Genomic DNA, 26673 nt, shown 5'->3' with positions numbered 1-26673 from the left:
TCAGGAAGCAGGTAAGGTGGTCTGGTATTCCCATCTCTTTAAGAATTTCCCACAGTTTGTTGAGATCCACACAGTCAAAGGATTTGGCATAGTCAATAAAGCAGAAGTAGATGGTTTTTTCTGTAATTTTCTTGCTTTTTCTATGATTCAATGAATTTTGGCAATTTGATCTCTGGTTCTTCTGCTTCCTCTGCCTTTTCTAAATCTGGGCTTGAACATCTGGAAGTTTCAATTTGCTTACTGTTGAAATCGGGCTTGGAGAATTTTGAGCATTACCTTTCTAGAATGTGAAATGAGTGCAGTTGTGTGGTAGTTTTAACAAATTCTTTGGCATTGCCTTTTTTGGGGATTAGAATGAGCATACTTTTATCTTTAAAATATCACTTCAGCATAACAAAAATTCATTATGGTAGACATTAAATTGAAAGTATGTTATGACTGGTTAACAAAATAAATTCATCTACTTGTTCATTTATTCAACTCATATTTCTCTAGCATCTAGTGTATATCTGGCACTCTTTTAGGTATAGTATAAACATAAAAGATACAACCCCTGTTTCAAAGTACTGGTTCAGTTAGTAGGCAGATAAGCAAATAATTATCATATAATGCAGTACCTCTAAAGTGGAGAAAACAGAACATGTGTCTGCCTCAACTGGAATCAGTGAGATATTCCTGGACAAGACTGGTGAAGTATGAATTAGTCAGGTTATGTGGTCCACTTCAGAGCTGAAGGTAATTCAGGCAAAAAGTTTTATGGGAAAGTAAAGACCTATAGGAGAGCATGGCATATCCAAAGAATTGAAAAAAAAAAAAAAACTCATACAAAGGGAGCAAATTAATTATATATAATTGTAGAACTTTGATACCGGTTTACAGAGTAAAAAGGAGCTAGGAATAAATCAAAATGTAATACAATGCAACAACAACAATGAAATAAACCTTACAAGACTTGTGGCTTGGGCAAGGCAGGTAAACAGAAAAATGACTTCCTCAGAATAGGAGGAACGTAGGAAAAGGGGCAGATATAAGAAAGTGGAATGACCAATTGGGAGTTGGAGTTCCAAATAATAATAATAGTGATAATGATGATCACTGCCACTTCTATAGTATTTTGCAAATTAGAAAAAATCTGTCTATGTTATATCACTTTCGATGCTTATACTGCTTTCTCAGAGTCTCTGAAAAAGACCTGATTGTTCTTATTATTATATTTTTAGTACAAATAAGAACAGGTTTCCCTGGTGGCTCAGAGAGTAAAGTATCTGTCCACAGTGTGAGAGACCTGAGTTTGGTTCCTGGGTTGCTAATTTCCCCTAGAGAAGGAAATGGTTACTCACTCCAGTATTCTTGCCTGGAGAATTCCATGGACAGAGGAACCTTGTGGGCTACAGTCCATGGGGTCACAGAGTCGGACACAACTGAGCGATGAACACACACACTCACAAAGAACATTCAGCCAAAATGGCTAAGTGATTTTCTCAGGATCATTTAGGTAATATGATATTAAACTAGGGATTTAATTCAGTTTCCAAGCTTTGGTCAGCTCTTTTCTCTATTGCATCTCATTAGAGTTTACAGTAACAAAATTACCTTGAGGCATTGGCAACTTTTCCAAGAGTCATCCAAACAAGGCATAGAAAACAAAAATTTTTCCTGTTTTTACAATTTGCCTTTTTACAAAATTTTACTATAGATAGTATGAGTTATTTGGGAAATTAAAGAAACTGCATAGTAATTACAAGCATGCCTTATTTTTAAATTGAACTTCCCAGGTGGTTCAGTGGTAAAGAATCTGCCTGCCAATACAGGAGATTCCAGAGACCTGGGTTCAACCCCAGGGTAGAGAAGATCCCCTGGAGGAGAAAATGGCAACCCACTCCAGTTTTCTTGCCTGGAGAATCCCATGGACAGAGGAGCCTGGCAGGCAATAGTCCATGCAGTAGCAGAGAGTCAGACACGATGAGCACAAATGAGCTTTCACAAGCAAAGGATTTACTGTGCCTCTCTCTTTATGGGTGGTCAACTTCTGATGGCTTAATTTCGTTACCTTTTCCATACTTAAGCCTCATTACTATACATTTAAGCTTCTCAATAAGTCTGTACTAGACTTTCTGATCATTTTACATCTAAAATGCAACCTTAAATATTATCCAAGTATAAAATTTATTGTAAATAATTAGAGCTAAAAAGCAAAAAATGCTTCAAAGGTTGTGATATTTTTCTCTGTGGAGAGAAATTATTATTATTATCCCTTTTGAACATATAAATAAATCCAGGCTTGGGGTAGTTAACTAAAGTGCCCAATTCACATGGGTAGACCTGATATTTGAACTCAGTAATCTGTTTCTAGGCTTTTTATTTTTTGGTTTTGCTTTTAAGACTCTACATAATGTTGATGAGAAAAAAAAAATTGCAAAACAACATTATTCATGGAATATGAATTTTGTCTAAAATATAAAAATACTTTAAAAAAAGTCTGTAAATCATGAGACCGGAGCCCTTGTTCCAGCTATCCCTATTGTAACAGACTAGGACAAAGCTCATAATATTTTACAGTTTCAGTTTATCATGAAGTGAAGGCCTGAAGCTATGTGATTTTCAAGACCTGTTGCAGCATTAAAATCTTTAAATTATACTTTATTCTAAATTCTGAAAGAGGAGAAAGATCATTGCTATCAAGACATTTGTTAGATCGTTTTGAAGATAAGATTTATGCTCAAAGAGCTACTAGTGAGAATAAGATTTTTCATTTCATTTTCCATTTAGGTAAAATTGTTGTTCCTTCATTGGCACCTCCATGGTAAAAAAAAAATTTTTATCATAATAGTCTTAAAATTTTTGATTTAACAGTCACCTCTATTGTATTCATTAAGAGATCTTTGATGGCAAAAATTATGTTTACCTCTGTGTTCTCAGTGATAAGTAATGTTTGATATATTATGACCTCAGTGAATCACTGTTTCAAGACATGTTTTTCAGTCCACTTAAGAATGGCTTGGGGATTTATCAGAGATACCCCACCAGCTGATTGAGTTAGATTCTCTGATTCTGAACCACAAGAACCTGTGTTATTACTGCTTTGTGGGTTCCTATGTGCATGATATATGTGTTGTTCAATTATACACATGATAAAGAAATTCTGTAGACCAGAAAGAGCTAAAGCAGAGTTTTGTAAAGTGTGTTTCCTGCAACCTGCTCTAGGAAAATAAATGGTATTACCCAAAACTATGTGATAAAAAAGGATATCATAGCTCTATCTTAGACAATCATTATATGTGTACCATTTGAACAGCTTTGAGAAGTCCTATAATTAAAAAGAGGATGCTTACTTTGCTTAACAAAACCATTTTTCAAATATATAATTTTATAACATACTTTGAAAAATTTGAACTGACACAAATAAGAGAATTTATGGAGAACAGAGGAGACAATATAAGTTATGTCTGAATGAAAATATCTATATAATTGAAGAGACAGGAGCAAGTCAGATGATATGATGAAAGCACAGAAGTGAAAATTATAGAACTATAAATACTCCAAGTAGAGCTCAGTTCACACATTTCCAAAGTGGAAAGTCATTTGTAGAAGTCTGTTTGTGTCTCATAATGAAAAATTTAAATATCAGGGAGAGAATTTCAAGTCTCAAACTCTTACTGAACTCATTGAGGGTAATGGAAGAGCTGTTGGACTCCATAAAATATGTTCTTCCTCTTTCTGGTATCTTGGTTCAAGATGGTGATAATATTAGCCAAATAAAAAGTTCAAAATACAAACAAAAATTTAGATTTGCTATTACACAGTGGTCAGATGATTTGAAATTCATAATTTACTATGTTGTTGTTGTTTAGTTGCTAAGTCATGTCCAACTCTTTTTTGACCCCCTGGACTGTAGCCCACAGTGCTTCTCAGTCCATGGAATTTCCCAAGCAAGAATACTGGAGTGATTTACCATTTCCTTCACCAGGGGACTTTCTCAACGAAGGGAGCAAACCCTTATCTCCTGACAGGTGGATTCTTTACCACTGAGTCACCAGAGAAACCCCATAATTTACTTAATGACCTCAAATACTTTACATTCATCTCCAAAAATTTGTAATACTTTGTTGACAGCATTTAATGGAGGAAATTATTTTTCACTTATGTAATTCACTTAATTTTATATGATTTTAATTAATTTAAATTTAAAGAATCACAATTAGCTAGTGGCTACCACACTGGACAATGAACATCTAAGAAAATACAATGTACTCCTCCATAATTCATTTTGAATTTTTCATAGGTAAAACAAAAGAAAAAATGCATCTAGGTTGTTTTATTCCTTTAACATTACAGATGCATTTTGAAAGTTTACATCTTTCATTTTGGGCATCTGTAATTTGTTAACAGTTCCTGAAATGTTATATACATGAGTTGTTTACTAAAGGAAACATGTTTAAAATTATCTGGCTATTTCAAAGTATGCTATATGTTTAAAAATATATATATAACAGAAGTTTGCACTAGAGTATGCTTTTACAAACTCCAATTTAGAGAGATACAAGAATTAATTTGGGAATAGCTGAGTAAATAAGAGAAATACTGTATGGTGTTTTATTCCCTGATTGTAAATAATATGCCTGCTAATTTTCTTTTATAGGTATTTGTATTGGATTGACTGCTGTGAGTATCCTCATATTGGCCGTGTTGGAATGGATGGAACCAATCAGAGTGTTGTCATAGAAACCAAGATTTCTAGACCTATGGCACTAACAATAGATTATGTCAACCATAGACTCTACTGGGCTGATGAAAATCATATCGAGTTTAGCAACATGGATGGATCTCACAGACACAAAGGTTAGTCCAGTAGCACAAATGACTCAGTATTTTACCAGTTCATAAAATACTCATTTATAAGTATATATATATATAGTTTTTATATACTTTCACCAAATACATTTCTTAATTTAATATTACATTATTATATTCCTTTGTGACAATGTTGGTAAATAAGAACTAGATCTGTTTATTCAGAACTTCTATAATCATGCATAAAAATCATTAACATTGTCAATGTTTTCTCTAATTGCATTTTTCTAAATAGTTTTTATAGCAAGTAGATGATACTTTTATAAGTTAATATATACATATATCCCAATGGAATTGAAGCAGAAGAATAGTTGCTTGTAAAAATAAGGTTGTTATTACAATCTGGAAGTTTTGTTTTTTTTTTTTTAAATACTAAGTGAAAATAAAACTCTTTAAAGACAGTGAAACAGTATCATTTACCTTATGAATCAAATTACATACATGATTAAATTTATTGTTACTTAATCAACAACATCAAAAAAAAGTAATATGAAAAATAGCTTTCAAATTAGAGTAACATTTAGGAAATTATTGGAATATGAACAAATATGAAATTCTACATATACTTTATTTTTCCACTTTTTATAACTTTGAGTAGATTATACAACTCTAAGCATAAAACAAATGAAGGAGGCAATTTGATATGAGGGAGAATTAGGAATGGGCAAAAGGTTTTAGGGGAAAAAATAGCTGAGGATAAAGGAATTAAGAGCAGAGGAGAAGGACATGATACAAAAGAACAGTATCAGATGAGGATGACACAAATTCAACAGAAACCACAAACAATTCAAATGAACAACTCAAAATATTTTAGATGCAGATGGCTCTTTATAGATTAAATTTTCCCCACAATGAAGATTAATCTCTTTAATATCTAGTGACCTAATGTCACCTTTGTTATTAGATGTTTTCATCTTCAGATATCTTGTAAAGTACAAGTGCAACCCCATGGACTGCAGCCCACCAGACTCCTCTTGTCCATGGGGATTCTCCAAGCAAGAACACTGGAGTGGGTAGCTATGCCATCCTCCAGGGGATCTTCCCAACCCAGGGCTCGAACCCAGGTCTCCCGCATTACAGGTGGATTATTTACCAGCTGAACCACCAGGGAAGCTAATTTTCCGTGGGGGTTTCCAAGCAAAGCCTATACATTTTAATGGCTTCTCTTAAGATAATGCTTTCTTCTCAGTAAGCTTAGATCAAAACATCTGGAAAAAGAAAAGAGATGAGATGCTAAGGAAGAGAGGATTTTTTATAATTTAATACTGTGAGATGAGGCTCTGCAAATTTATGCCAGTGTGGAGAAGGATGAAGCAACCAAGTTTTAAAAAAGAAAAAATTCCAAGTAGGAAGAAGCGAGTGGAATTAGGGAATTAAGAAGTACAAACTCCTATGTATAAAATAAAATATCTACAAAATATAGTTTATAGCATAGGGAATATAACCAATATTTTATAACAACTTTAAAAGCATAATCTATAAAATATTGAATCACTCTGTTATATACCTGAACCTAATATAATATTGTGAATCAATTATATCTTATAAAAAACAAATTTAAAAAATAAATAGTAAAGGAGATTTACATCACTGAAATTGCATCACTTCAATTCTGCCCAAGTTATTTCTCAGTTGTTGTTTAAGCAAATATATCCTCTAACTAAACATACTGACAGAAAGTGCTTAGAGGTGCTTTTTTAAGTGTGGAACATTGAAGTATGACAAGTGGAGTTGGATGAGTCACTTTTTGAGGTGTTGGCATTCCAATTACAGAGATAAAGAAACTCATCAGGATGCAATTGGAATGAAGAGTTATTTAAAGATCACTTTAGGGTTTTAATTACAGCAAAAGTAATGTTGACAAATCAAAATTACACTTAGCATTCAGCAGTTATATCTCCTCTGAAGAATCAATAATGAAATGTTCCGCAACATTTGTAGATGATATAATTGAAAGTTTTATTGTAGCAATCAGTGATTTCCCCACGTAACCATTTTTAGCATGTATATAAAGCACTAAGTTGTTATGAATGTAGTTCTTTGTGCTAAAATTTCAATGTGCAATAAAATTTAAACACTTTTTGGTTAGATAGGTGAGCATTTAAAATATATTCTAGCATCAAATACTTGTCTATTTTTATTTGAGACTTTTTGTTTGAATAACAAAATCTGTAGTTAAAATTATCTATTAGAAACTGTTGATTCTATCCCTGCCCCATTATTTTAAAATTATGTCAGATATGTGGATAATTAATGCTTTGAAAACTCAAAACAAATGTGTGTAAATGAAGTGTCTTTCAATCATAGTCTTGTGATGGCTTTGGTAGATGGACATACATAGTAAGAAGAAGTGAAACTAAATTTACTAAAGAGTAAAATATTTGAGTGAAAGATATTCAGATGTGATTATATTAACATTTAAAAATTCGACTTTTGAAAATCCCTTGAGGCTCAAGATGGGGAGAAAAGGAAAGTAAAAGTAGTTGCTGTCTTCAGAAATATTTCCTCCTGAAGGCATTCTCAGAAAGACTAATGAAAAATTCATTAAGTGTCTTATTAGGCATCTGCCAATATCTGAATGCAAGCCAATAATTACATGGCAGTTACTAACAAGTTACTGATTGTAGACAGCCTAAATTATGCCAACTCCACAGCCAATGAAAAAAAGTCAATCATTTACAGTGTTTGTAAAGAGGAATAGGATTTTTCTACTCCTTGAATTTGTCCCCTAAAGACATCAGAAGCACTGTGGTTTTCTATTTGTATATTTAGAGTTGGAAAATGAGACTTTTATAACAAGAATAACTTTTCTGTTAGGTTGGTCACTGACCTCTCTTCTCTCTTAACCAGACTAATATTATTGCTCTTATTTATTCTTTTTATTAAAACTACAGCCATAGTTCATCAAAGAATGGGACATGTCAGTTATATCAAAGTAATCTGAGCATAAAAAGGGTGTATAAAAATTTCATAATTATTATTTTTTCATAAGTCAAAGTTTAATAGTGGAGAAAAACTAAACCATATCACTTTACAGTTTAGAAGGTTTTTTCTCCAAAACATGTCCTGGTTTAAACCATACAACATTTCCATAAATAAAGCATCATTTTATTATTATTTGTCCAGCCTGAGAATTTCTGAAAGTTCTGCATTCTGTGCCCTAAGTGGTAGATCAGATTACCTCCAGAAGACATGTGACTTGCAATTTGCTTGAAAATCTGCATGCATTTTTCTCTGCCACCTCTTCTAACCCAACCCACCTTCTTAACAAGTCCAAACATTAAGTCATTTTTTTTTTTTTTTAGGTGAGAATTTGCTATCCTGGGAACACTTAAGTGCAGTCTTAGTCACATGAATCTTTCCATAATTCCTGTGTGGATTATTCTATTGGTTTTTACTTTAATAATTACATAATAAAATGATATAATAATACTGTAGAATAGTATGCATACTACTGGATAATTGAGACAATTTACTTTAAATCAAATTTTCATTGTTCATTTTTTAAATTTCTCTGATTTTTTTTTGTTGCTGTTGTTAGATCTGCCCATTCATTCATTCAACAAACATTTACAATTGTCTCTTTCCATGCCATGTATTATGTCAGACCCTGGAGTTACAAAGATAAATAAGTCCCTGTCTTCAAAGAACCTGTTTAGTTGTTGGGGGTGGGGAGACTGATATGCAGATAATAACATATATCAGATTGGGATTAGAGGTATATGTACAATATTGCCAAAATTCAGGCTGGAGTGTTTAGTGTGTGATGGGATCTTTGAAAAGTCTGAAAGATGGGGAGGACAAGCTCTCCATATGGGGAAATGTAGAGAGGATTAATCACACAGAGGGAACAGCATGTGCAAAGATATAATAGAGTCTTGAAGCAGCATGGGGTTTGCATAATTTGTAAACTGGAAGCCATATAAGAAGAAAGTAATGACACTAGATGAACAAGGGCAAATTGCTGCCAGATTGTGACAGGCCTTGTATGCTAGGTAATTTGGAATTTATCCTTTAGGTCATAGGAAGCCATTGATGGCATTTAGTTGATAGAATGTCATTATTAGATTTGACAACCACATGGAAAATGAAAGACCCTGGAAGGGCAACCAATTTAGAGGCTGTTAAAATATTTTAGGAGAAAATATTTGAAGTGATTATAGCTGTGGGAATGGGGATAAAGTGTTGCATTCAGTAGTTATTTAGCAGAATAAGGAGGACAGATCTGTAAAGTTGAAATAGCAAAAATATTGGTGGTTGAGTTGCAAATATAAAGTGAATGATGTATTTTTATATACTTAACCAGGGGGAAATAACTTACAGTTTGAAAACTTACTAATTTCACATATATTTCTACATTTTTTAAAGAAATAAAAGGCACCAAATGAAGCATACTTAGAGATTCTTCTTAAAAAGCTCTGACTTAACGAGAGGTACATTTATTTAACACAAGGATTAATGTCAAAGAAATTCTGACAATTTACCTAGAAGAAATATTGCAAAAGAGTGAATCTCTCTCCTCCTACTATCCCTTGATATATAAAATATGTCCAGTGAGAAATGGCAATTTCACTGTTCTCCAAATTGAAATGCTGTTTTTAAGTTTAAATCTGTTTTTACATAGAAACAGAGTGATTCTAAATATATTCTAATCACAGTGATTCTAAATAATAATATAATTCTTATAGGTCTATATTTTGGGGACTAATTTCTTACCACTCCCAAACCATAATCCTCCCCTGAGAATTTTAGGCTTTGATGATTGATAAGAAGTTCTAAACCTTTATTGGAGCACAAATCTTTGGGTTTGAGTCTCAAACTGGAGAAGGAAAACCCTTAGTACCCTTTAAATGTTGGAGAACCTAAGGATGTGGGTGGGCTGGGATGGGATCCAGTGCTAGAAAGCTTTTTCACCCTAAGATGTGTGTGTTGCTTCTCTGGGTCTCAGTCGCCTCGTCCATAGAAATAAGGGTATTTGGGGAAATGGCATCAAAGGGGAATTCCAGAACTAGAGTTCTAAGCCTCCAGTAGGTGGATCACTTTAGAATTTTTGCCAAATTCTAAAGTTTTAATTTCAGGTTAGTCTTCAATTTAAGCCTGACAGGGGTTGAAAATCTGTAATAATCAGATGTATTTCCTTAATTAAAATCTCAAATTGCCTATCCAATACTCAGTTTTCTCTGAGTGTTACTGCAAAAGTTATTAACATCTTTTAAAGTTGTTATTTATGACCTTATGAAATTGATGAGAGGAGAATACTTATGTTCTTGATAATGATGTTGTATTAGTTGTTTTGCATGTACTATTTATTACTATCATTGTTGATTTTCAGTGGAAATTTTCTTGACTTACTACTGTTGTTCCAAGAGCTGGAACCATCCCCTTATAAACTCATACTTTATCAGAAGTCTACCGTGTTCAAGAAACTGCTTGATGTAACAACACATGCTTTTTTAGTCATTCCATCAAGTGAGCACTATGTGTCATTAAAGTCATTTTGCAGCAAGGAAATAGGTTCAGAGGTTAAGTAATTTGTCTAAAGTCAAAGAGCTTGTCCTTAAAATTTGAATCCAGATCTAACTGGCTCCAAAACCTCTCCCACAGGTCCCCTTGTCTTTGAAAGGTTGGCTGATGGATTTGTTGTCTGCTTTCTATAGTTTCTAATAGCAACAGTTACAGCATAAATGCGCTGTTACACAAATAGAAGTATATCCATACTTGAATTTTTTCAGATGTACAAAGTAGACATAGATAAGTTCAAAACATTAGAGAAATTAGCAAACAAAAACTTAAGTTATCAAAACATAATTATTCTAAATGAAAGTGTGTCTCTTGTTAAATCTAATTTTTGTATATTTATTTAGAGGGGTGAAGAAAGCAGTCATGTTAATAACGTACACCTTGCTTTACATAGGGGCATTTTGATCTTACTGTTTGCTCTTTCCAAACTAACTTCATCTGTTGCCTATGGGAAAACTTCTAAATCTTATTTGAAAATTGATGTTACATAATTCTGAAATTTGAACACAGCAAAGATCTTTTGTCATTAATTTTCTGTGTTGAAAGAATAGCTTTCTGTGAATAAAATGTCTACAAAATAGGTTACAAATATGTTCCGAGAAAAATTTCAGCCTTCATTCTGCTCATCTTCATGTTAGAGATTCTGTTTCCCATTTAATAAAAAGAAAATGAAATACCAGAAAATTACATTTAGATAACAATTTCATTCTTCCTGTTTTTATCAAAGAACATAAATTCTTTTTGTGTGAGTTGCCATTGAACTTGAGATAGAGAGGTAGTTTCTTGACAAAAAGACTGAAAATATTGTGTAAATAGTAATAACAAAAGGGTGAGCTAAAAGAAACATTGTTGACCTTGAGTTTTAAAATGCTTTGTTCTAGTAATTTTTTTCAGAATATTCCTCTTTGGGTCACTGAATGATTTAACCTTGTGTTAAATCAGTTTGGCCATGTACATTTTTAATCCAGCATACTGGAAAAACATACACTCATAACTACTAATTTCTCAGAAAAGTAATCATTGGTTATGATTCTAAACTACAGTTTATCACTGAACTGTCTATTTTGTGGAAAAATTGTTTAAAATTCATGCAATTATGTTGACAATAATTTGTTTCTCTGCTCCTAGACCTGAATCCTCATGTAGTGTCAGTATTGTAGACCACCTCTTTTGCTTGGTTATTGTTCTGGGACTCTCGTTTGTGTTTTGAGGGGGCAGTTCTGTGCTTGGACTTAAAAATCCATATCATAACCCATGCAGCGATCATCTAATCAATGTTGGGAAAATAATCCAGATCTCAGCATGCTACTGGTGAAATAGTGAAAGTCTATTTAATTGGTTTTGTTCTGAGGGGGGAAAACACTGAAAAAGACAAAGGGAGTATTTTGTGCTTATATATCCTGCAACTCTGTAGCTGTTGCACTTAGGTTTTCAGAAATTGTAAATATTCATTGAAGCCCACTGAAAAAAGGCTGAGAATCTAATAAACATCATCATCCAATTTCACAATATTCTAGAGTGTTTCTTCCTTGGTAAGATATTGCATTTTAGTGCTTTTGAAAAACTTCCCTATCATTCACAGTCCATTACAAACAGTTGACTTCACAGGCTATTTTATGCCAACAGTGTTGATGTGCTGCTGTTTACAATACAATAAAAGTTAATGGAAGGGAGCAAAATGCAATTCAGTTACTATAGAAATGTTCCTGAACAAGTAAAATAAATTGAAATTAACTGCCATTTCTAAAAATTCTTAGAATTTCAGTGTCAATCATGTCCTTTACTTTTGTTTCTTAAATAGAACATGTTACATTAAATTGTGTATATGTTTAAACAGATTATTAGTTTGCAAATGTCACATATGTTCCATATACTATTTTAAAATACAATTTCAAGTATTACCATAATTTAACTTTTTCAGCCACTTTCAACAGCGTTATCTATCCCAACTATGATATGGTACAGCCTTGGGGATTAGTAAATTTAGTTTTGGTTAGGTTACTCTCTAATTTAGGCAAGTTGCTTTGCCACACTATAGTTCAAAGTTCTTATCCATAAAACAGATAATCAGTCAGTGATTTTCTAATATTTCTTAAAGGAATTGACTGAGGTTGAAACTGGGACAGAGGAGGTCTGTTCTACCAATTAGTATACTTATCCCTAGTTATTCCTAGGACTACTAGATCACACTTGAAAATGCTTATAATACATTATATTCTCCTCTGTTTTTATTCTAGAAGCATATTCATAGTTGTAGGAATGTGTGAAGACCGGATAGTACATTCATGCAAATGGCTTTACCTGATAATCTGTCCCAAAGGCAAAGTGCTTTTCAAAGACTTCAGCTTTCATTAGGACTCTTAAACAAAAACATTCCTAATGCATACGTATGTGGAGTGTCATAACTTTTATTTGCTACTGATGATCAGCTCTGAAAATACATTTCCAAGTATCTGTAAAGTTTTGTATCACCAGTAGAAAAGTCCGGAGAGTTTCAAAGTGACTGGAATATATCTTTATGAAGTGCATATAGCAGTGTTTACATCAGAGATTAGAGAGCAGTGTCATCATCAAGAGAAGATATTTATAGGCACAGTCCAGTTTTCAAAATAAAAGAACTATAATTTATGTTGCGTGCTGATACATCCTCACATTTATTAACAAAATACCCTTTTTAAAGATAAAATATTAAAGTGGCCATCTGAGAAGTGAAAGGTGCCAGTTGCTCAGTCGTGTCCAACTCTTTGCGGCCCCGTGGACTGTAGCCCTCCAGGCTTCTCTGCCCATGGAATTTTCCAGGCAGAAGTACTGGAGGGATTGCCATTTCCTCTTCCAAAGCATCCTCCTGACCCAGAGATCAAACCCATGTCTCTTGTGTCTCCTGAATTTGCAGGTAGATTCTTTACCACTAGCATCACCTGGGAAGCCCATATATGAACTTATATCATGAATAATTTAAAAATATACAAGTAAGGGACAAGTGAGGCCAATACAGGTGGCCACCTGATGCAAAGAGGTGAATCATTGGAAAAGGCATTGATGCTGGGAAAGTTTGAAAGCAAAAGAAGAAGAGGGTTTCAGGGTGAGATGGTTAGACAGCATCACTGACTCAATGGATATGTACTTGAGCAAACTCTGGGAGATAGTGGAGGACAAGGAAGACTGGCTGGCTGCAATCCACGGGGTCACAAAGAGTTGGACACAATTTAGTAACTGAACAACAAGTGAGGAAGGGAAAGGGATTAAATTATATTAAACTAAATATTCCTAATCTATGTAGAAAGTATATATTATTTGAGGTGGTAAGTAGACAAAAGGAGGCAAGGAATTCTGGAAAAGGATAGGCAAATGATGCCTTCTGCCTTTTTAATAATGGCTTTAATTTAAAGAAGGTCTCTAAATAATTTCTATAATTTACCACTATATATTACATTTATTTAAAAAGTTTATAGATGTAAGTGCCCCACTGTAAACTACTGCATTAAAGAGGAACACATAACTTTTATTTGCACATTTAATCAGTGTCAGTATTCAAAATCAGCCACATATAGTAGACACCGTGGTAGAATTAGCCCATATCTGCTGTGCACTATGACATATGCTGAAAGGAAGAACTTTATTTTTCCTGCTCTTCAGGGTCTCAGTGATGGATGAACTTATTGAAAGATACTATTTTTGTTGGCAAAAATAAATTTTGAACATTTTATCATCCTATTTGCTATGTTGACTATTCTTAGTGTTTCTACCATTTGTTAATGCTTTTCTTCATTTTGAACAATGGATTATGGATGCATTTGCCTGAATTTTTTTTTTTTTTTGGTAGTATTGTTTCCATTAAGTATGATTGTATTAAAGAGTAGGCAAATGTTCAAATGTTCATGGAGCAAATGTTAAGTGGAACATTTTGTAGCCCGTTGTAGATGGTTCTGAGGAAATAATTATTTTTAGAAAACCTTCTGCAGATAATAACACTGAAGGGGATGCATAATTACTAAAAAAGATTGAATGTTCTAGACCCAAAGGGTACATAAAGCATACTGCTTTTGATTGGACATTTGTAACTAAAACTATTGACTCAGCAGCAGTCATTGTCTGGAAATTAGTATACTGTGGCGCCATTTTACACTCCACCCACTCCCCTCCATTACTCTTCATAAACTAAAAACTGCTATTCACCCATATACCCACCACAGTCATGAATCTTCCACTTTCTTTGACATATTAAACCAGTTTCTTCCATCTTCTAGTTTCATCATCTGTTTATCAGCCTTCATTCCTTCTGTAGCCCTTGATTCATCTCACCTCATTTTTTGAATGCTAATTGTTTTTCTTTGTTTAATTTCTTCCTTTTTGGTTTTCATGTTCTACCTTTTAAATTAATCCTCTGATTTCTCTACATCCTGGATTGCACATTATCCTTTTAGAAAGAAGTTGAGGAAATTGTTAGTGTCAAGGTCTCAGAAAAGAGGATTGGTGAAGATCCTGATCTTCTCTTCTGAGTCAGGCTATTTCAGTCAGACTAAATAGGTTGCACAGTACTGCATGGAAAATGTCTGTCACTGAGGGTTTTCATTCAGGGAAGAGATATGTGAGATGGAAAAAAAAAATATTGGAAGCATTAACTGGAGGGAGTTCTAGTCTCTCTACCTTTGTATCTTTGCCATGTTCTGTGTGCTAGAAAGCTGACTTCTGTGGACTGCATCACCCCAGCTCTTTTACCATTCAGCCTCAGACTGGATTTAAACCATGGGAAGAATTGACAGGAGATTAACTAGTGGAAGAAGAAAGAAACCGGAGTATTCATTTATCCCCTTTCCCTCCATGCCCGATCACAGTGGTTTAGCAGGGGCTGAACTCCTCCACCAATTGTCCTCTGCCATCGGTGCACGTGTGCTTAGATGCTTCAGTTATGTCTGACTTTTTGCAGGCACATTGCCTGCCAGTCTCTGGACTGTAGCCCACTAGGCTGCTCTGTCCATGAGGTTCTCCAGGCAAGATTACTGGAGTGGGTTGCCATGCCCCCTTCAGGTCTACTCTGGGTAGGTGGCTCTTTTTCCTTCATTACAGTTTTCACCAGCTTCTGGTAACAGATTCAGGAAAGGACTTAATCTATCATCAGTTCCTTAGCCACACTTCTGTAAATTATATTGAGAAAATAATATAATTGCTTGTACAAAGACTGACTTCTTTCAATTAAAGTCTTTTCAATTATCATTAAAAAATGTGTTCCCTGTTTACTATAGGAAACTTGGCTGACACAAAAAGACTGGAAGAGTTTAAAAGTAATGAGAGGAGTTAGACTAATTTTGTTATGTTTCAATGTGAAAGAATGTGAAACTTTACTTGGGGCAGTGGCACCAAAATTAAGAAAAACGGAGTCTTAAAATATATTAAAAATCAAAACATGAATCATTTAACATCAATATTTTATTTCATATGCTTATTGATTTTAAAGTTTTATGACATTAGGCTTCTAAACTGTAAGTGTAGAGTGAGGGTCAGGTTGACTTTATTGGATCATTGAGGTTTTCCAAACAATACATAAATTCTTATAACCAAAAGAAAAGAAAAATCAATATTCAAGTTACTCTGTAATTTTAATTCCTTCATAAAAATAACTATATAATTTGGTGGTTGCATTCTATGAATTTTGTTCTTCTTTTAAAAATATTTATAATAGTTTTTAAATAAAAAAAGTAAAAATTGCTCTGTATAATATTTTAAAATAGCACCTATATCCTTGAAGTAAATCTTAGAGAAAAAATAAGAAAAAACACAGAACATCAGTAGTAAAATGTCTATTTAAGTACTAACTATAATTTCTATTTAAGATCAAAGATTTGTTGCTGTTATTCAGTCACTAAGTCATGTCCAACTCTTTGTGACCCCATGGGCTACAGCATGCCTGGCTTCCCTGTCCTTCACTATCTCCCAGAGTTTACTCAAACTCATGTCCATTGAGTTGTTGATGCCATCCAACCATGTCACCTCTCTAGTCCCCTGCTCTTGTCCTCAATTTTTCCCAGCATCAGGGTCTTTTCCAGTGAGTTGGCTTTTCACATCAAGTGGTCAAAGTATTGGAGCTTCAGCATAAGTCCTTCCAATAAATATTCAGGGTTGATCTGAATCTGCCATTATTCCAATGCAATATCTTACTCCAAACACCAACTATGCGATTTTAAACCAACCAAAGATGAGTTCTGTGTTATTGGTTCATATTGTTCTTAAGCATTTAAACTAGGTTAGTCCAAAATATAAAATTAGATTGGTATAATCCAGGAATGTAATTATTTAACATGATAAATAATATTCAAAAAAATGAATAATCAAGAGTATTGTAATAGAGTACCTCTAACTGTGAGGCAACAGTTAAGCTGAAAGCATATTTTGTACTTTCAATTTTTCTGTTTATTGTAATTACTAGGAACCTAATCAGGATTGCATCCAACTAGACTAACAGGGAAAAACTCCACAAAGGAATATTTCTTTGATTTATTTTTTGCCAAATATCAACTTCTTTCTCCTGATACATGTAGTCTATGAAATAAAAATTAGGAGCCTAGTGCTTGAGCGGAATGCTGGAACAGTACAATAAATAATGCTGTTACACAGAATAGAGGCCTAACTACAGAAAGCAGCTTTAAAATAGTTTTTAAATATATAATAAGTACCTGTTAAACTGCAGCCTACGCAACGCTTCTGTTTTTCTTCTGTCTTTTGTGTGTCTACTGAATACCTGTAAAATGAAAGTTTCTTTGCATTTATTTTTTGCATTTTTCTTTTAGTTAAACAAAGGCAGTCTTATGTTTGAAAGTGGGGGCATATTATTTTTCTCTTAAAAAGGATAACCATTATCATTTTGAGAAAACATTGACTACTTTTTTCATAAAATCAATGATATCTTAGTAAGAATTTGTTTGTTTAATGTTTCCCTCACAACATCACATTTCATATTTATATTATATATATATATATATATAGTTTATTTTGTGAGCTCCACTAACTACCAAATTACATTGCAAGATGTCTTTTTGTTGCTCTGTATTATGTATATGTATATAAAATACATATATGTATATACTATGCAAATATATTGTGGGCTTCCCTGGTGGTTTGATGGTAAAGAACTTGCTGGCAATACAGGAGACCTGGGTTCAATCCCTGGGTCAGGAAGATTCCCTGGAGAAGGGAATCACTACCCGCTACAGTATTCTTTTGTGCAGAATTCCGTGGACAGAGGAGCCTGGTGGGCTGCGGTCCATGGGGATGCAAAGAGTGAGACACAGCTGAGCGACTAACACACACTTCCATATATATTACAGATATGTTGTAGGTACACACGCATACATATGTACGCATGTACATAGATATCTATAAGGTAAAAATAAGTAAATAGAGATACAACCCAAAATAAGCAATTTTACTTTTCTCATTCTAAATCAGGAACGTTTCTCATAACAAAGTATATAAGGCTCAGATGCCTTATTTACTCCCAGTGTAGTCTGAACTCTCCGTGAATTGATGGAAAAATAACCATAGCATTCATTCATTTATGCTTATCATTTATCAGTTAATAAATAGGAATTTTTTCACAGAAAATTTGTCAAATAACTCTTGTGAAGAAATTGTAGGTTCTAAAAAAGAAATGAAGGCATACTGACAAGTTATGAGCCAAACCCTGGGAAATGCAATATGTAAAGGTTTTTGTTTGTTTTGCTCTCTTTTGTTTTTCTTAATTTTTATTGGCATTGTTTGCGGTATTAGGGAACACATCACTATCTTTTAGTAGTTTGTTGGAGCCACTATATTGTTACAGAGGTGTGAGACTGGATTTCATAGTTGGTGTTTTTACTTCATTTATTTTCTCTAGAAGAGAGATTCTGATGGCTGTGTTTGATGCTTGTGGTTTGGGAAATAAGCATGTATACCCAATCAATAGGCCTGAAGTGAGCTTTTAAAGCCACTAGTGATAGCCCTCTTCTTTGTCAATATCACACAAGAAATTGAATCAAACAGATGGCCACTGGGCAAATGGACTGATTTTCTTCACTTTGACCTGACTTTTCTATGTGCTTTGTACATTCAGCTATGTGCCATTCTTCTCTGAAATGAGTTCATCTTTCTGATCTCTATTTACTTATATGACTATCTGATAACAGGGTTTCTGGTGGACAGTCACTGCATACTTAGAGGTAGCAAACTTGCCCTTACCTTAAATCTCCCTGTGTCTGAAAATGACATTAATGGAACTGATTTCAAGTAATTAAATAAAATGATTTTCACATGGAGCTTAAGAATTAGTTCCATTGTTTTAGATGCTTGTGTTAGTTTTCTAAGGCTGCCATAGACTTGGAGGATTAAACCACAGAAGTGTATTTTCTCATAGTTCTGGAGGTTGGGAGTCCCAGATCAAGATGTTGGCAGGCTTGGTTTCTCCTGAGGCCTCTCCCTTTGGCTTGTGGTTAACTGTCTTCCTGGTGTGCCTTCACGCGGGCTTTTCTCAATATATACACACCCCTAGTGTTGCTTTCTTCTTATAAGAACACTGTTATATTGAATTAAGGTCCCACTCATAGGGCCTTCATTTAACTTCCCTTACTTCTTTAAAGGCCCTATCTTTAAATACAGGAATATTGAGGTCTAGGGTTTCAACATATGAATTTTGAAAGGACACAATCCGTTCACAACCACACTTGACCTCACTAGGATGGCTTTCTCTAAGTCATGGCTAGTAGCCAAAGTGGCAAAGAACTCAAAAGCCAGCAATCTGAATTAGATTCAAATACCAATATCTTCATTTACTAGTTTTTTTTTTCCCCATCCTCTCTGGTCAAATTACTTGTTTTCCAGATTTTATCTTTGCTTTTTTATCTTAAAGTGAGGTCAACTATTTCATGATGGAGTTGTTTTGAGTATCAAATGAATAGGTGTACAAAGTTGAAATCCTTCTACAGGGTTTCCCAGTCTCAGAACTATTGATGCTTGGGCCTGATAACTCTTCCTTCTGGGACCAGAATTGCCTCCCATACTCACTGAGAACCAAGGGTCTATTTTCTGGCACCCATGGGCTGAATAAGTGTCAATTTTAGTTCCTTATTGAATATTTCAACAGACTATGCTACTTTTGAGATGCTAAAAGATAAGTTCCTACAATAATTTCACTTTTTGTATAGAAGTTAATCAAATCTCTGGTTGGCTCAGATTGTTTTAAAGTGGTGATTAATTTTTGAACCCCTAATTAATGATGTAATTACTTTCTTGTCATCTAAGGAAATCTGAGTTGAATATTTCTGAGACTTTCATTTTTTTCTGAAAATGTTTATTTTATTTTGGAAAATTTCAAACAAACACATTTATTGAAAAATTGTTTTGATGATCACATATCACCAAGAGTCATCCAATTATTAACATTTTGCCATATTTGTTTATCTTTAAGAAATGAACTTGTTTCATTTTGGTAAAATGTCCTACTGTTCATCTTTGTTTATCCAATTCTACTTATCACTGTGTCAATGGGCTCCACATCTGGTAGTTACATGGATAATTCAGTTTGAGTTTCTGATCAAAGTGTGCACATCTGAATTTTTCTTAATTTCTTTACATCCTTCATATGCATAGTCTGTTCTTAGATGGACTTCTGACTAGACACTACATTATTTATAGTAGCCAGTGAGTCTTATTTCTTTTGTTTCTACATTTTCTTAGTCATAGTGAATTCTCTGATCATATTTGGCCCACCTGAGTGAAAGTAGCAAATTATTAGATCAAAAATTCTGCCTCTGGTTAATAATATAAATTTACCCAGCATTTAAAAAGTAAGACTATAAACCTCCTGGAAAAAAGTGAATTATATTTTAAATTTTTTAGTTTTTCAGTGACTGTTGAATATCAAACATTAATTCTGTCATTAAAATCTAATCTATAAAAAAGTGCATATTACCTAGATAGTACCTTTTTTCATTAATGAACATATTGCAGGATTTCTAAAAGTAGATCTGAAAATTTATATTGAGAAATATTTTGGAATGTTTGTGCCAATTAGGGAATTTCCATTTTCTTTATTTATTGCTTTTTGTAAAAACAATTGAAGAAACCTCTATCACATTTTAAAATGATTTAACTCCAAACCACCAAACAAATTTATTGCATCTTATTTACCTGATAGGACCCTGGAATCTCTTGAATGAAAAATTTACTTTTGTGATGCTCAGTCTACTATTTACATTTAAACCCAGTCGTGTCATGAACGTATAACTATAAAACAATTTTAATCTGCAACTAAACAGGTTTATGATAGCTAAATCTGCATGATGCATTGTTATTTATCACATTTATATTTCTCCATCCTGATCCCAGCTTATTTTGCAAGTAAAAATAGTCATAAAACCTCAGTGACTAAAATGGTTAATAGTAGTCTTATAGTCACTCTGTCTCCAGGTAGATAGATGTTTCATCCCGGATATATACTTTAGTCCATTTAAAAGTGGGAGAAAGCAGTACAGTGACCTGTGACTTTAAGGAGGATTTTAGTTAAAAACAACCGGATGGAGATATACATATATGTAGTTTTTAAAAGTTGGATGTTATTTGTTTCTGGTGAAGCAGTCTTTACTTTTGAGCAGGACCGAATTCATTTTCTTCCCAGTGGTTGAACCAATCTAAACCTGAGCAGAGCAATCCTGCACTAGATCCTGCATTCTCTTAACTGGTAATAAAGAACCTTGCCGGCCTGACAGGTTGTCACAGCAATTATTCACATGAAGTTCTGTCGCAGTTGTATCTGTCAGCCCATGTAGTATTGAATATTTTAACTGGCAGTCTTCCAAGACTGAACATTAATCTTACCATCTCCTATTACAGTCCCTAATCAAGATATTCCAGGGGTGATTGCACTAACATTGTTTGAAGACTACATCTACTGGACTGATGGGAAAACCAAGTCACTCAGCCGTGCCCATAAAACCTCGGGAGCAGACAGACTCTCACTGATTAACTCATGGCATGCCATCACAGATATCCAGGTGTATCATTCTTATAGACAACCTGATGGTAATTATTCTTTCCATGATTTCCATAAATGCATCAACATCTTTTAGTAACATTCCATTTTTTGTTTCCTTTAGGGTTAAGGATAAATTTATTTCTGAGGAAGATTATTAGATTTCATTGCTTAGAATAATTGTATAGAATGCATTCAGCTGATATAAAAAACTGCTGTTAAGGGATATGGTTTCAAGATCAATAAAACTGCAAGGAATTGTTGATTTGTTGAAATCATATTAAGCTAAATGACATGAGTACAGATAGCTGGAGAAGTGAATACTGCATTCTTGAAATCATTTATTTACAAAATGGTTATAGGATTCCAGTTTCTGGAGTGCTAGGTGAAAGAAACTATATTTAAGTACTTCTGGGGATCCAAAAATGAGAACTGTATCAAGCATATGTCTAGTAGGGATTCTATCAGGCCATATGGAAGAAAGTTTTGATTATTTTGCTGAAAACATACATTTGGCTTAGAAAAGAAAGCTACTGTCAGATGTAAATCATCATTTCATTATTTTATTTTGCATTTATATTTCTAATCCTATGTATATAGTCATCCAAAATACTGCTACTCTCTTTATTTTTCTGATGGACACTTTTTTCCTACTAAGATACTCACTATTGTAGAAATGCATTCTTAAAATTATTTAATGGTAAAGTAAATATCATAGGGTTATGAGTAGAATTTGTAACAAAATAAAATTATATTTATAATCTTGAAGAGATCTTGATTATGGCATTCTATTCAAATACATGTTATGAAGCTCAAATGTCTTATCTCTAATTGCATATTATATTATTGATCTTGTTTATCATGTTTTTTTTTTTTTGTCTCTTTCTTACCTGTAGTCTCCAAACACCTCTGTATGATAAATAATGGAGGTTGCAGTCATTTGTGCCTTTTAGCCCCTGGAAAGAGTCACACCTGCGCATGTCCCACCAACTTCTATCTTGCAGCTGATAACAGGACTTGCTTATCCAACTGCACAGCCAGTCAGGTGAGTGGAGTTCTAGAAATCAGTTCATGGCATGTTTGAGGAAATTGTTATAAAGGTTCTGCCTGAGTTTTGTTTACTTAAACCAGTTTTGAAACATCAATTTTTTTGATTTGGTATAACATCAGATAAACATTTCATATATTTTAGAGAGGGCCACAGAGTAAGGGAAAAACAATTTGATGCATATTGTTAAAATGGGACTTTAGGAAATACAAATAGAGTTCAATTGGAAAACAAAAACAAATATGGAGACCATTCTTACACTGACCTACATAGAATAATGATGCAAATCATGAGTGAATATAAGAGAATGTCCACTCAGAGCAGAATCATCAGAGGAGATTTGACCTATTTCAAGATGCCAGGGTGACTGAGACATAAAGTTAAGGATAAGATATATACAGTTTAAACAGACAAACAAAACAAACAAAAAAAGAATTTCCTAGGTAATCTGCTCTGTGTCACCATCTCTACCCTTGTCTCATTCCACAGAGTAAGTGGTATGGAAAAGATAGTTTTTAAAGTATCTTCCAGATATTTTTATTTTAAAATTATATGATCTAAATAATTTCCTTCTGAAATCTTTTGCTTCAAAATATAACATTTTTCAGTATATTTCAGAAGTTATTTTTTCTACTTAATGGCAGTTACATAGACTTAGCTGTTTTACTTCCAAAATTTGAAGAAAAATAATATGGCATTATAACATTTGATTTTAATATTTGAGTAACTATCTTGTTTAAGATAAAATTGCCAAAAATATCATCATGTGATTTCCTTTTAAAAGTGACTAAATTTATTCTTAGGATTCTGTCTTTTGAATGTGTTTGTTTTCCAATTCTAGCAGTAGCAGTGGCACTATGGCAAAAGACTGAATTTCTCTTAGGGTGTGCTTATTTTCAAAGAGAAGCTAATCCTAGCTCAACTTGCCTCTTAAGTTACAACTATGAGGATCATCCTTTAAAGAACTATGCAAATGAACTGCATACTACATACAGCGGTGTGTATAGTGGTTTAGGGGACAGATTCCGAAGCCAGACTCAATATGATGATAACCCTGACTGCTTTAAGTCAGCTGAATTACTTAATATCTTGGCTTTGTTACTTAACTTCTCGAAGACTCAGTTTTTTCATCTTTTAAATGGGAATGATGATATTTCCAGGCATGTGTTATAAAGATTACACATGGAAAAGTTAAGTGTTGTTGTTCTTGCCTTAGCCCTACAGTACAACCGGAATATACTTGAGTATGTGTACATTTAGTGTGAGCTGCCATCAGGAAGGTGTGATGTCTAGTTGAAAACATATGTCACAGTCTCTCTCTTATTTGCAAAAAAATCTGTCACTTTAATTATAATCTCACATAAGCAAAGTTCATTACTTTTATAGAACTAGAAATGTGTCACTATGAGAGATAATATAAGCAACCTAGAGGTAAAATGTAAGAGATAAGTCACATCTTTAAAGAAAAAAATATAAGTTCTGTTAATTTTGCTTAGTTTAGACACATTTTCAGTTTAACCTCTAGATTCTTCTGAAATAACCTCTATTCTCTTGATTTGGAGCAGATCAGAGTCCCTCTATTGAGGCCCAACACAGGTTGTAGGTGACTTAGGAGGAATGATGCTGCCTAAGCCCCTTACTATGTGGTGAGCCTTCTCAGCCAACTGAAAATAAAGCCAAAGGATGCTTGACACACAGATGAAAATCTTCAACAGCAAAACATATATAGTAAAACCTGAACTTTGCTGTAGTCAGAAAAGGAGTAAGATGTTTCAAATTCAGTTCAACTCAGTCACTCAGCCGTGTCCGACTCTTTGTGACTCCATGGACTGCAGCACACCAGGCTTCCCTGTCCATCACAAACTCCTGGAGCTTGCTCAAACTCATGTCCATTGAGTTGGTGATTACTAAGATAGTAAAGCCTAGAATTAGATATACTCAATAGCAAGTTACTAAGATAGTAAATTACTAAGATAGTAATTACTAAGATAGTAAAGCCTAGAATTAGATATACTCAATAGCAAGTTACTAAGATAGTAAATTACTAAGATAGTAATTACTAAGATAGTAAAGCCTAGAATTAGATATACTCAATAGCAAGTTACTAAGATAGTAAATTACTAAGATAGTAATTACTAAGATAGTAAAGCCTAGAATTATGTATACTAAGATAGTAAATTATATATGTATATATAATTATATATGCTCACTAGCAAAAAGTCTGATTAGTCAGTTCAATGAAAACATAAATTAACCTATAAAAGTATTGTTCATATAACTAAAGTACTTCTCAGTTTGGCATCAGTGATTATATGACTGAGATATGTATAATTTTTCAAATACTCCCAATAGTGTTTTGCATGAATTTGAAAAACCATCAATAGCAAGGCAGAACAGTGACGACAGAATATCACGGATCAGATATCTTTGTTTTCAATATTTCCTGAATAAAACAGTTATCACTTTGTCTCATTTTTAAGAAAAAAGTTAATGAAGAGTAAAATTTCAGCTGAACTGTCAGTGAGTGACTGTCCCTATAAGTCTTGTGGTTTACACAGTCATTTTATCATTGATTCTTTTCTGATATAATGGGAGGAAAAAAAGATATACTGTGTACTTCTTTCAGAAAAACCAATTCATAAAAACACCATATTTAGTGAGGCAGATTTTCAAATGAAGCAGATAATTTGTGTACTTCAGAATCATATCAGAAGCATTTTGATAATATTGCATTTTATATGTATCTTACTAAGGGACTTTGATTTGTTATCATTGAGTGGCTGCATCCAATTATACATGCCCAAATATCATTGATTTAAAAAAAAATGAAATAGGCAAATCACACCAATAAGAATTCTGTTAGGATTTAAAGTGAACATATGAAAACCTGGTAAAAAATAAAAATTAGGTCCCATTCTTCTAGTATGAATCACTTCAAATATTATATTTAAATCTTTTTAATTAGAACATTTTTAATAAATTTAAATGAATTTACTTATTTTTAGTGGGGACATTTCCTATTTTGAGTAAATTTCACTACATGTAGTAATTACATTTTATCCATGTATCCATTTTAGTAGGAACATTTAGATTTTTTATAGCTTCTTCTTGTGCATAATTGGCATTCTGCAATTAATTTTATGAGGATATTAGTCTTGGAGAGCATTTACCATGAAGAATGTTTTGTATTTATATTTAGCATTTATCTTTTTAAAGTAACTATATTTAAGTATGAAAAAAAACCCAGACACAAAATAGAAGAAATCTTCCCCTGAGACTAATAATTAAAATGATGTAGTTTAGCATAAGAAATAATAATAAATATATTTTAGCCTGGACTTCCCTTAACTCAAAACCTTTTTATGTCCTTATTAAAAATGAAATGGTGAGTATAATCATCATGTTGTATATCATTCCAACAGTGGGTGTTTATTTAAACCAGAAATATTTTGTAAAATTAAAAAGATGCATTTAAGTATTTTTTAAATCTTGATTAGAGGGGCTTGGAATATACTCAGGAGACTTGAAATTATCTTACTAATGTACTTTGATATACTACAATGACTGGAAATGTTTACTGTTCAGGGCAATTGGTTTTGGAGTTAGCCTTATATCCCCAGCAGTCACTATCTATAATAGTAATATTCTTCCTCTGGTATTTTATGAAAACCACAAGAAACATGACCACAGGCTAAGTAAATATGGGAAACTCAGTTGAACTGGGAGATTTTCACTTGGATTCAGTGCTCTGTTCCCTCTTATATTGCCACTGGGTGGGGGGAACTTACTCTTTCATTAATATATATATTAATAATATATGTATGTGCGTGTTAATCACTCAGTTGTGTCCAACTCTTTGCAATCCCATGGACTATAGCCCATCAGGCTCCTCTGTCCACAGGACTCTCCAAGCAAGAATACAGGAGTGGGTTACCATTCCCCTTTCCAAGAGATCTTCCCGATCTGGGGATTGAACCCGGGTCTCTTGCACTGCAGGCAAGATTCTTTACCTATATATGTATATAGGCTTCATGGATATCCAGTGAATATCCATGAATCAGCTCCAGAATATCCAGACAGTTTCAGTAAAGGCTTGCATCAAATTATGCCTTACTTAAAGACAGTAACAGTATTTAAAATGAGCAAACTTTAGCTTGCTAATCCATTTTCATTAGAGAAAATTGAACCTAGGTTATATATTTCTGTGTTACAAATCTGTCTGGCATGCAACATGCTAAGATAAATGCCACCTTGC

The 26673-nt window shown here is 33.4% G+C and overlaps 1 protein-coding gene across 1 annotated transcript in view; it reads left to right on the top strand.

Moving 5' to 3' along the window:
• Nucleotides 1-26673, top strand: part of LRP1B (LDL receptor related protein 1B) — a 2049143-nt gene that overhangs the window by 1783931 nt on the left and 238539 nt on the right. The window contains exons 60-62 of the mRNA XM_043488135.1: nt 4640-4839; nt 21232-21420; nt 22267-22415. Coding sequence (XP_043344070.1) covers nt 4640-4839; nt 21232-21420; nt 22267-22415 — 538 coding nt within the window. The remainder of the gene's footprint in view (nt 1-4639; nt 4840-21231; nt 21421-22266; nt 22416-26673) is intronic.

The sequence above is a fragment of the Cervus canadensis genome, chromosome 15, assembly GCF_019320065.1.
Source record: "Cervus canadensis isolate Bull #8, Minnesota chromosome 15, ASM1932006v1, whole genome shotgun sequence".
Lineage (NCBI taxonomy): Eukaryota > Metazoa > Chordata > Mammalia > Artiodactyla > Cervidae > Cervus > Cervus canadensis.
This window is presented reverse-complemented; position numbering and strand designations above follow the sequence as displayed.